Source organism: Tarenaya hassleriana, unplaced genomic scaffold (assembly GCF_000463585.1).
Source record: "Tarenaya hassleriana unplaced genomic scaffold, ASM46358v1 Cleome16, whole genome shotgun sequence".
In the NCBI taxonomy this organism is placed as follows: domain Eukaryota; kingdom Viridiplantae; phylum Streptophyta; class Magnoliopsida; order Brassicales; family Cleomaceae; genus Tarenaya; species Tarenaya hassleriana.
This window is the reverse complement of record NW_010965019.1, coordinates 2,653,365-2,664,463: the sequence shown is the minus strand read 5'-3', so window position 1 is coordinate 2,664,463 and position 11,099 is coordinate 2,653,365. Positions and strand designations below refer to the sequence as shown.

Sequence of the window (11,099 nt, the reverse complement as noted above, 5' to 3'; positions counted from 1 at the left end):
AGATCGATTACAAGCTATGTATTTACAGTTGGAGGAAATGTGGTGAGTTGAATCTCAAAGTGCGATTTGTCTTGCTAACGTCGATATCACGAAAGAACGAAGCATATCGACGTGCGTCTTAATTTCTTAAGGGATGTCATATCAGAAGGTAAAGTACAGGTATTGAAGATCGGTACACACATCAATCCAGCAGATATTCTTACAAAGACGTTGCCTGTGGAGAAGCTTAAGAAAGCTATAAATTTGTTTACGGTCACTGTAGAGTAGCAGTGATGGACACCAAGGGAGTGAGATAAATTCACAGGAATAGGAAACTTGACTCGAGCAAGGTGGAGATTGTTGAAGGTGCTCGAGGTCAAAAGAAGCCTCAGCAAGAATTAGAAGGTTCCGGTTCAAAATAAACCGAAAATCAAATTGAAAATTGATATGGAAAAATCAAAATTGGTTCAGGATTAGTTAAATGATGCGTTTAACATAGGTAGAAAAGAACGAATTGAAATTTTGTTTTGACCGTTGCTCATTTGCCGGTTAAAAGGGATATGAGTTCATCTTCTTCAGGCTAATTTTTGACTTCTTTTGTACAAGGGAGGGTGTTTTTTCGATTTCTCATATTCTTTCTAGGATTTGTAAAAAGGACGCAGAAATATAGTGAATTGCCGAGATCTCCTTTGGCCGTGAGTAGGATCGAAGTGATCCGAACGCATTAATTCCTTCGTGTCTGTGTGTGAGTGCAAATCGAACAGCCCAAACCATCGCCATTAATGATCACGAGGTCAAGCAATAAGAACAAATTTCATGAAACAAGGAGGAGAAGAAGTATATGAGAGAAGTTGTATGCCTTGGTTCAAAGGATCATCGCCAGTACTGAGCCCACCTGTGGATGGTTTCAACCATTTGTGGGAACAAAGCACTGACGCTCTCATTGATCAGATCTTGGAAGAAATGAATGCATGCCTCGTCGTCTAAATCTAACCTAAACTTCTCTTGGAGCTGCGTACGAAAATGAGCAGTGTGAATGATGAGAAATCGAATATGACGCTTTCTAAGATGGTGAAAGGAACTTACCTTGAGAATGCCCTTTTCCGGGTCTGAAGCTATATCGGGAATAGTCGAACCCGCCATCAGATGGAAGAGATTCAGTATCAGATTGCTCGATTTCCGAAGGATATTGTACGCTTCGCAACAGTAAGATTTGAACCTCGTGTAGTATTGGCTGCAACAAAAAACAGAGTGGTATTAATAGCGAGAAGGGTTTATGACGATGCGAGTGTTGATGATGCAGGTGACTGCTCAAATCAGATACATTGGCAAGCACAGATTCATCAGTAGCGTGATTTTTTTTTTTGGTTAAAGGTGCTGTTCAGTAGCGTGATTTTAGTTCAATCAGATGGCAGATTCTCAGGACGTTGGTGAGACATTAAAAAAAGTGAGTACCTTTCTGCTCCACCCATGGCTTCTACCATTTCTTTGCACAGTTTCATCGGCGGAGGGAATGGTTTAGGATCTCGTCCGAGGATAAATGCAAAATCCACGTGGAAAAGGCGGCCATCATCGGTGAGGAGGAGATTGTCCAGATGCCTGCATAAAAAAGGGTAACGTTATGGCGAAAAACCCAATCACATATCAAGCCTAATATGATTCCCCAGTCCATTTACTAAGAAATATGATGAATCTATTTAAACTTAATGGTTTACACCCTTACCTGTCTCCAACACCCAGTATATATGTGATAACAGAATATCCTGCACAACTTTTTATAAATGTATCGAGACAGGTTGCCGTTATACCAAAAGGGCCATGCTCGTCAGAATGAAATTTCTGCAGATAACTCGTTATACTTCGATTCTCAGAGAGAATCTGAATAAAGAAAACCAGACTTGTTAGGGAGTCCGTACTGGAAAACTATGTGCTAAATTCACAACTACCAATGATTTATGCATCAATAAAATACCTGAGCCAAAGATCGGGATGGTATGAATTCCAACATTCCTTCATCATGCCCGGTTGCTAATACTTTAAATGGAGTTAGACAAAGATCGAGGTTTTCCAGCTTAAGCAGCCTATCCATGAGCCAAACCATTTGGACAACCTAGAGCAATCTAAAAATTAAGTACAAGAACCGAATCAAGGAACCAAGATTTTTCTGATGCAACAACAAAGCTGATGACATACCAGTTGGTCTTGTCGAAGATCATCCCCCTTCTTAAATATAACCTTGCAACTTCCACCATTTTCTGTACGGAAAGTAAGGCGTAAAGGGTGCAGTGCACTTTTAAAGATTGATGATTCTGATGCCACGATCCCAGTTATTAGAACACCCGGGCTAAGTGGCGATCGAATAGGCTGAAAATATAAACTGAATCAATAAAAGATCGAAGAGTTCATCGAATTTATAACAAATTAATTAGTTGTGAATAACCTTTACGATGAAGTACCTCTTCGAAGTAGGTCAGTTCACTGAGTAATCCAGATAGAAGCTGCCTCAGCTTCCCGATCTTTTTCTGGGTATTTCCCCGTACATTCCTCACATCCCGCGTTATAGAACACAATTGAGCAGTCAATTCCGTCTGCCGTACCAAACTTTGCCACAATTTATATCTATCTTCTCCATGTACACCAGGAGTCAACTGTCGTACATAACAAAAATACATTGTAGAGTAGTGGAACAAATCAAATTAGATGTATAAAGTGGTTTGAATTCCTTGTCCTGAGAAGGGTTTTGCATATAAACTTAGCTGATTCATACAGACTAACTTTATTGACAAACAAAGTTCAAGTAAAAAAAAAGGAAGATCGATCTACTTGTACTATCCAATCCATCTTATCCGGAGAACATTAAGGAAACAAGACAGAAGAAAATAGGGGGAAATATCCATACCTTGATCATCTTCTCCTCGAGTAACTCATATGTGCTGTAAAATCGTTTTGCATAGACATGGTCATGAAGCTCCACAGCGACATACCAACGAAGATAGCTGGCCAGCTCAATATTCCGCAATGCTACAAATTTTAAGGGAAAAATATAAAACTGCTATTAAACTAGAAACTAATATAGAACAGAGGGAAAAAAACAATTTTACATAGAGAATTCAACACTGTATATTGTTGAAAGTTCAGCACATACACCGTTGGACAAGGAACTGAGAAAGGCGAGATCTATCAGAGCGTTCAAAACGAAGAGCCTGAACCAGTTGAAGCAAGTAACACTGGAGTTCTTCATCATCAGCTCTTTCAAGGACACTCACGGCATATGCTCGAACCTAGTAGTAGGCGAACTAAAGAATTATGAACAAGCATATCCAAGTAGAAACTTAGAATCACGGGCAGAAAGGGCACTTTTTACCTCTTCACTTTCAAATAAAGGAGATAATAGCTCCAAGGCGTCACATACATCTATCATTTCCCATTTGCTCATCAGATCGATCGCTTGCTTTGCTTCCTGCCACCATGGAGACATCATGTGATATCACAAGAATACGAATCATAAATTTATATAGACAAGTGAAATGGATGCCCACCTGAACATCACCCCATTCCACACATCGAAGAAACTTAGTGAGAGCCCTCTTTTCAGACATTAGTGAGAAACGGAACTTCCACAGGAGTTGCCTTTCATCACCGCTTAGTGATCTTGTTGGCGGGTATTTCAGAATTATTTGAATTGACCTTACAAAGCAAAAAGATGAGGAAAATATGAAAACAACGCTTCCTTGTGAGTTCAGATGCTACAATATTGCAGATCAATAGTATTAAGGAATGACAAGAATTATTTTGTCTACACAAAATCAACACTTACCTTCGTTCATTAGCACTTGGCTTGAGATCCTTGTCAATAATGCCACGATCCAAGCTCCTTGCTAACTTTAGTTGCTTGTGCTCTGAAGGATTTATCTTTCCCAGTTCTGGATCCCAAACAGTAACAAGTTCATTTGTTGAACCTATTGGGGTAGTTATGAAGAAATTGGCACCAGACTCCTAGAAATCAAAAGAAAACGGACAATTGTCTGATGATCATCTCAATAGGGGAAGACACGCCAAGTGGACATCTATGCAGTAAAAGACAGATCCACAAGCAGTGAAGGTGTCACCTGAAATACAACTCTATGTTCAAAACTGCAGAAATCAACAACCAAGTAGTGATGTGAACTGCCTTTTTTAGAGCTTTCTTGTTCCTTGATCCCATCCATGGCCTTCAGCATAAGTCGGTCCAGCCAATCAATGTGTTGGATCTGACCCATCTCATACTTATTCATGAGCTTTTCCAAACGCTCTATCTCCCCACGCTCTTGCCTTGGAACCTGTAGTGTGACGAAATTGCAGAACATAACGATCATCACCAAGAATTTAGATTTAGAATGCTACACAAACACACATAGAATTGAAATTCGAGAACAATTCAAAACCTTTCCAGGTGTAGAGGTTGGGAATGAGCCATCTGCTTCTTTCCCCTGCCAAAGCCTAAGCTTTTGCTTTCCTGTTTTCAGTTGCATTTTGCTGTTAAAAAGAAGAACGGTTGCCCCACCAATTAGTCCCTCGGCTTTCCCACGAGAAACATCCCAAACCTGATAACCAAAGAAAGTTTTGTGTCAGAGAAGAAGTACGGAAAGCGAGAATGTAAACAGAAGAAGGAAGAGGAGCATCTTTTTTTGTTTACGGTTATAGCGAGTTGCGAGTGAGCAGTTAAGTCCCGATATTTTGCACTGAGAGTGATGAGTTCATTCCAGCAATATGGTGGTCCAGAAGTTTGCAGTCTAAAAATAAGGACAGAGCTAGATGTTAGATAAATAGCTTTCACTAAAGATTAATGGACTATATCAACATCACAACACATCAGAGAAGAAGAATTCCAAGAAAGAACATAAACAAAGAAACCTTGATCTCATGGGAAGACCAAAAGGAGCACCATCGATGTGTAACGCACACTCGACGAACAGCTCTGGTTTTTGGTCATCTACGCCAGAGACAACTCCTGCCAACAAATCAAATGCAAAAAGAAAGAAACTTTTCAAGAAACCTGTCGTGAATAAAAAACAACATCAACAATCTGAACTTTTGAGCGAAAGCAAATAAAGAGAGCCCAAAAAAAACAGATTATATACAGAATCTCAGTAACGACTCGTTACTAACGAGTATAAGATGCTTAACCTCAAGAACTGAAACCCATTCACTAGAATTCGGGTCCCAATATCAAACAGACCCATTATACAGTAGTCTTGGTTCAGCAACAAGAAAATGTAACGAGCATACGAATTTCAGCAACTACATTATAGAATCGGCTACTGAATTAACGAATAAAACTGATAAAAGACGAGTCCCCAATTGTAACATTTTCCCTTTGTTTTAGCAAATTGTACCCGATTTCTTCAGTCTGTGATAAAGACTAAGTCGAATTTGATCGACTTCAAAAGAAGAAAATAACAAAACTCGACAAAAGATCAAAGCTCAAATACCGAACAACATTCCAGAATTATAAATTAAAAAAAAATACCGAGTAAACTCTGACATACCCGTACCACTCGGTTTCTTCTCGGGGAGAGTTCCTTCGAGCCTCTCGACGCGAAAAGTAACCGGTAAATTGATATCGCAGGACAAGAAAAAACGAAACTCGTTAGCTCCCATGGCGACGATTCAGGAAATCGAAATTAGGGTTTCTGTCTGAGGAGGGGGATTCGCCATTCGCTTCTCGAGCTCGAGGAGAAATTGATGGCGACTACGCTAATCAGAGGCAGAGATGTGACAGAAGATCAGAGACACTTAGCGAAGGATCAAAAGCCGCCTTCGATCCAAAGAGACAGATGAATGGAACACATTTTTTTTTGTTAGCATCATAAAATTAACGATATTTAGATAATATCTTCACTACTATTATGGAATTATTTAAACTATAACCCAAAATTGATCATTTTAAGATCGAGAAATTCATGATATTTATATTTATATGAGCTTTGTTTAATATTATGAAATTATTTAAAACTATATACACTTATTATTACTTTTTTTTATCTTTTTTGCAGGTATTTTTAAAATGTATCGACACTAGTAGACTAAAAGTGTTATGATATAAATATACTCATTAAGTAATTAATTAGTTAATTAAATCAGCATTCGGAGGTAATTATAAAATAATCAAAGATTGATAGTATGTATATGTATTAATCCAATACGTGTTACGTTACCATGAAATTGGACGATACACATTCCGTGTGTCAGTTCTTTGCGTTCCCGAAAACCAACGCATATGCATATACTCGGATGCGCTTGTACGATACAAACCAAACGTCGCCGTTTTTCGGAGAACCAATCGCCGCCACTCTTCGACTTCTCCTCTTCCCAGTGCCCACGCAAAGCTACCTACACTATCTATTGCGTATTATGGGTGTCTCTGTGTATGCATTGCCGTTTCAGAGAACCAATTGCCACTGCTCTCCGACTTCCCTTCCCATTCAAAGCTACCTACACTACATATTATGTGTGTCTATGCGTATATATCTATATATACACTCGTCTGCGCTTGTATGAGTGTATTCATATACAGTGCCTTGTATCACAAGAAAATGGCAGGAGGCAAGAAGCAATCAGCAGTTAAATCGTCCAAAGCGATGTTGAAGGATGCCAGAGAAGCATCAGATCTTGCACTTGTCGCCATTGAGGCACCGATAGTGACGTCATACAACGACCAGATCAGGCCGTTGCTTGACGCGGTCGACAGGCTGAGGAACCTCAACGTTATGAAAGAAGGGATCCAGCTTCCGACCATTGTCGTTGTCGGAGACCAATCTTCTGGGAAGTCAAGTGTTCTGGAGTCCTTGGCTGGAATCAGTTTGCCACGTGGACAAGGTATCTGTACGAGGGTTCCACTTGTCATGAGGCTTCAGCGAAGTCCGAACCCTGAGCCAGAGATTTGGTTGGAATTTGGGGGCAGAGTTATCCGTACAGATGAGCAGCATGTTGCAGATGCTATTGTCTCTGCAACTGATGAAATCGCCGGTATGTTTATTTACTCATAACATAAAGGCGCTAGTTCTCATGGTGATGACCCTTTTGTTTTACCTTCGTTCCAGGATCTGGCAAGGGAATCTCAGACACTCCATTGACTCTCCATGTCAAGAAAGCCGGTGTTCCTGATCTTACGATGATCGATCTCCCAGGAATAACTCGAGTTCCTGTTCATGGACAACCAGAAAACATCTACGAGCAAATCGCAGCAATGATAATGAAGTACATAGAGCCCTATGAATCAATCATCCTCAACGTTCTGTCAGCCACGGTGGATTTCTCTACTTGCGAATCCATTCGCATGTCCAGGAAAGTCGACCAAACAGGTGAGAGAACCTTGGCTGTCGTGACAAAGGCCGACAAGGCACCGGAAGGGCTCCTTGAGAAAGTTATGGCTGATGATGTGGGTATCGGTCTAGGTTATGTATGTGTGAGAAACCGGATAGGGGAGGAGACATATGAGGAAGCTAGGAAGCAGGAAGAGTTGCTGTTCAAGACTCATCCTCTCCTCTCCATGATCGATGACGACATTGTTGGAATCCCCGTTTTAGCTCAGAAGCTAATGCAGATCCAGGGAATGATGATAGCCCGCTGCTTGCCTGAGATCGTGAGGAGTATAAACAAGAAGATGGACAGCAGTGTTGTTGAGCTGAGTAAGCTGCCAAAGGCAGTGTTTTCTGTTGGGGAAGCTTTGTTGGCTCTCATGGGGATCATCGGCTCAGTGAAGGAGTCCCTTGTGAAGATACTTGTCCAAGGAGATTTCTCCGAGTATTTGGACGATAGAAACATGCACTGCACTGCCCGTCTTGCTGATATGTTGAGCCAATTCTCAGGTGATCTTCAGAAGCACTACCCAAATAACAGTTCTTCTGATAATGGATTCTTGATGGACGAAATCAAGGTGCTCGAGGAATGCAAATCAGTTGGATTGCCTAATTTCCTACCGAGATCGGCCTTTTTAGCTATCTTTATAAAACACATAGAGGGAATTCAGAGCAGGCCGGTGGATTTCATGAGGGAAACATGGGAATACATCGATGGCATTCTATCGTCAGTCATTTCCAAACACTCAGATAGCTTCCCCCAGATTCAGCAATCCATCAGAAGGGCGGGCCGAAATCTGATCTGCAAAATGAAGGAACGATCAGTGAACCGTGTGATAGAAATGGTGGAGACTGAGAAGCAGACGGATTATACTTGTAACCCTGAGTATATATCCTCGTGGAACAAGAACATAGCTCAACAAGGTAGCTTCATCAAATCCGTTAAGGATGGCCGTGATGCCTGCGACTTACCTGAATTCGGTACCGTGAAGATTTCGCATCTTAGGGTTCACGGTGATTTGCTGCAGCAGGCCTTTGATTTGAAGATGAGGATCACTGCTTACTGGACGATTGTCCTGCTAAGGATTGTCGACAACGTTGCTCTGCACCTGCGATTCTCGGTGATCAATTTGGTCGACAAGGAGATGGAGAAGGATATCGTTGCGGAAATGGTGGGTACCGACGGGAATGGCGAGATTCTGAGGATGCTGGTGGAATCTCCCGCGGTGGCAAGCAAAAGAGAGAAGCTGAAGAACAGTATCAAGCTTCTGAAGGAGTCGAAGGATGTATTGGCTGCCATTGTTGATCAGAACTCTGTTTAGGGAGATCGTTGAGCTTTTGGGGTTTTAGGGTTTTAAGCTTCTGATGGTTTTATGTTGTTGGGTCTTTTTCTTTATCTCTCTGTGGTAGTGAATCCACATCGTATCGTTTTCCTCCGTTTCTAATGAAAGCAACTTTGATTTGAAGAACTGTGAATTCCAGTTACGTTAGATACAAGTTTCCTTTTTTTTTTTTTTGTGGTTTTAGGGTCGCAATTATGAATTTAACATATTCATATACATACATATATATATGTTTAATTTGTGGTATATTAGAGTAATTTGTTTAGAGTTTAGATCAATTTAATTTTGGAGTTCATATGTTATTGGTTAAATTTTGTATAAGTGATCAGAAATATCTAGTCCTATGTATTAATCTAAACTTGTTTATAATTAAGATCCTGATTAGGCGTTATTTTTTCAATCGCAAATCTTCCCTTATTTTGTTCTTTAGTTTTTACCATTCTCAATGAAAATCCAAACTGCAATCGAAGTTTTTTTTTAAATAATTTGTGAAAATTTAAAACAAATAAGAGAATCATTTTCTATAGTGAAGATTTTTCATGTCTGAGTTTTGTAAAAATTGTTTTGCAACATACGATTAGCTTCTTTGTTTAAAAGAATAGAGTTTAGTTTTTATAAATAATAGGGAAAATGACATTTTCCTACATCAACTTTGCAAAATGTGACCTTTTCCTAAACGAATTTTTAATTTGACAAAAAACTACACCAAATTATCAAATGTGCCAAATTGATACACGAACTACCCAATTTAACTGCAATTTCCTACACATTCCGAAAACGGTATTAAGTGTCCGTTAACCGCTGACGTGGCACGCCACGTGGCGGCTGACGTGGCACGCCACATAGATTTTTTGCCACATCAGAATGCCACGTCATATTTTTTAAAAAATTCCAAAAAATATGAAAAAAAAATCGATTTTTTTAAAATTTAAAATAAAATAAATAAATAACAATATATATATATATATATCCAAAATTTTAGATTTATAAAAGATTTATATAATTATTTTAATCCGTATATTTGCCATATTAATCAAACAAAATTAACAAAATTTAAAAATTGTTAATTTGATGTTGGTCTAAATTGACCATTTGTTCTACGATTTTTAATATACATTAATTTTTTTTATCATATGTAAATTAGTTATCAACATCTGAAAATATTACTAAAAAAACTATTAAAAATTTCGAAACTTTGTTTACTAAAACATCCTCCCAAATGCAAATGTTTTAGTTTGGTTCGTTTTTTTTTGTTTTAAAATTCTATTCGGATTTGATCGTTGATTTTTTAGAATTCAGAATATTAGATTTTTTACTGACATTTATCGAAGTTTTGTTGCTGGAAAAAAATAAAAGAAACATCGATAGAATTACTTAGGATTACAAAAGTTAAGCCCAAGAGGTCGTGCGGGGCTCAATACGAGACTACATGGGCCCCAATTGGGCCGGCCCAAACACAAAGACTCCATAAGTTAAGCCCAAAATATCGTGCGGGGCTCAATTTGACTACATGGGCTGAATTGGGCCGGCTCAAATACGACTCCATGCGTATAACCTAAAGACCCTCTTTCTGAAGTTGGCTGAGAGATGCGGCCGGTGCAACTGGACATGCTGGCGGAGATGGAAGACCAGGGCTCGACGATGGCGATGGACGTTGACGAAGCCGATGCCATGGAGATATTCGGCGAAGGAATTTTTTCCGCGGAGAGCAAGCTCGCCGACGCCGATTTCTTCAACGCCTTCGAGGATGATTTCGACGACACCGACATCAATTGATCCGCCTCCTTTTTCCTCCTGCAAGTGATGTATCTCCATCTCTTAGGGTTTCTATTTTACTTGGGGGTATCTTTCCTTTGAGCTGCGAATGCCTATGCAAGTATCGAGGAACGGGGATGAGTGTATTTGTGATTCTTCGTTTCTGATGTTTGTTAATCTACTACAACTTATGTTCATCCATCTTCTCTGTTGATTGCGTCTATGGTGGGGTTTTTTTTGTTTTCGTTGGTACTGCTTGGAATTGGAAACTCCGAGATGCTGTTAGCTTCAAGATGAATTTGCTGGTTTTATCGAGCTTTGCCTTCTTAGCTTCAAGATGAATTTGCTGGCTCTAGTCTAAACCCTAGGAAGCTATCCAGATTCTTCTTCAATGGTTATTTGCAGATTTCCATGGAAACTTAGGGGCAATGTTATGTTTCCAAAGAGTAACAATACACACCTGGGAATTGGCTTTTGCATTATTCGAACTGGTCCCGTGTGTGGATCTCTTCATATAGTTGTACTTCTAGTTTCCAACAATAGAGACTTGGGGTTGGAGATTTGAAGTGGAGCTTAGCTATAGATGCGTGACCACGAGAAGGCTCAGGACGTGAATTACGCACACGTGAAGCTCATGAAACAGGTTGCCCAGAAATGCGTCTTTCTGGGGAAAACGCTCTTC

General features: G+C 39.8%; 3 protein-coding genes across 4 annotated transcripts; 2 read left to right on the top strand and 1 right to left on the bottom strand.

Moving 5' to 3' along the window:
* Positions 1-725: 725 nt before the first annotated feature.
* Positions 726-5,828, bottom strand: LOC104809607 (phosphatidylinositol 3-kinase VPS34). Of its 2 annotated transcripts, none has more exons than XM_010535648.1 (17): positions 5,508-5,827; positions 4,873-4,969; positions 4,655-4,751; positions 4,404-4,562; positions 4,089-4,298; positions 3,797-3,975; positions 3,519-3,666; positions 3,344-3,439; positions 3,125-3,260; positions 2,879-3,000; positions 2,436-2,627; positions 2,173-2,343; positions 1,952-2,089; positions 1,703-1,857; positions 1,435-1,578; positions 1,066-1,213; positions 726-990 (listed from the first exon to the last, which is right to left on the bottom strand). In XM_010535648.1, the coding sequence occupies exons 1-17, from the start codon at positions 5,617-5,619 to the stop codon at positions 853-855; spliced, it is 2,442 nt and encodes an 813-aa protein (XP_010533950.1). In that variant the 5' UTR covers positions 5,620-5,827; the 3' UTR covers positions 726-852. The 2 variants fall into 2 exon arrangements, with proteins under 2 accessions (XP_010533950.1, XP_010533951.1); XM_010535649.2 differs by having other exon boundaries at positions 842-990; positions 5,514-5,828.
* Positions 5,829-6,511: 683 nt separating this feature from the next.
* Positions 6,512-8,653, top strand: LOC104809684 (dynamin-related protein 4C-like). Its single transcript, XM_010535727.2, is given in 2 exon segments — positions 6,512-6,987; positions 7,062-8,653. Coding segments are annotated over 2 exon segments (2,064 nt in total). The 5' UTR covers positions 6,512-6,515.
* Positions 8,654-10,224: 1,571 nt separating this feature from the next.
* Positions 10,225-10,730, top strand: LOC109116515 (small acidic protein 1-like). Its single transcript, XM_019202095.1, has one exon. It carries the CDS (start codon positions 10,250-10,252, stop codon positions 10,436-10,438), a length of 189 nt encoding a protein of 62 aa, XP_019057640.1. The 5' UTR covers positions 10,225-10,249; the 3' UTR covers positions 10,439-10,730.
* The last annotated feature ends 369 nt before the right edge of the window (positions 10,731-11,099 follow it).

Bases quoted from the DNA above. Each gene is read 5' to 3' on its own strand.
- LOC104809607 (XM_010535648.1), bottom strand. From the start codon at position 5,619: ATGGGAGCTAACGAGTTTCGTTTTTTCTTGTCCTGCGATATCAATTTA. The intron at 4,752-4,872 runs GTTTCTTTGTTT...CCTTATTTTTAG, and splicing joins GGTCTTCCCATGAGATCAAG to ACTGCAAACTTCTGGACCAC. The intron at 3,001-3,124 runs GTATGTGCTGAA...TAAAATTTGTAG, and splicing joins TCAGTTCCTTGTCCAACGGT to CATTGCGGAATATTGAGCTG.
- LOC109116515 (XM_019202095.1), top strand. From the start codon at position 10,250: ATGCGGCCGGTGCAACTGGACATGCTGGCGGAGATGGAAGACCAGGGC.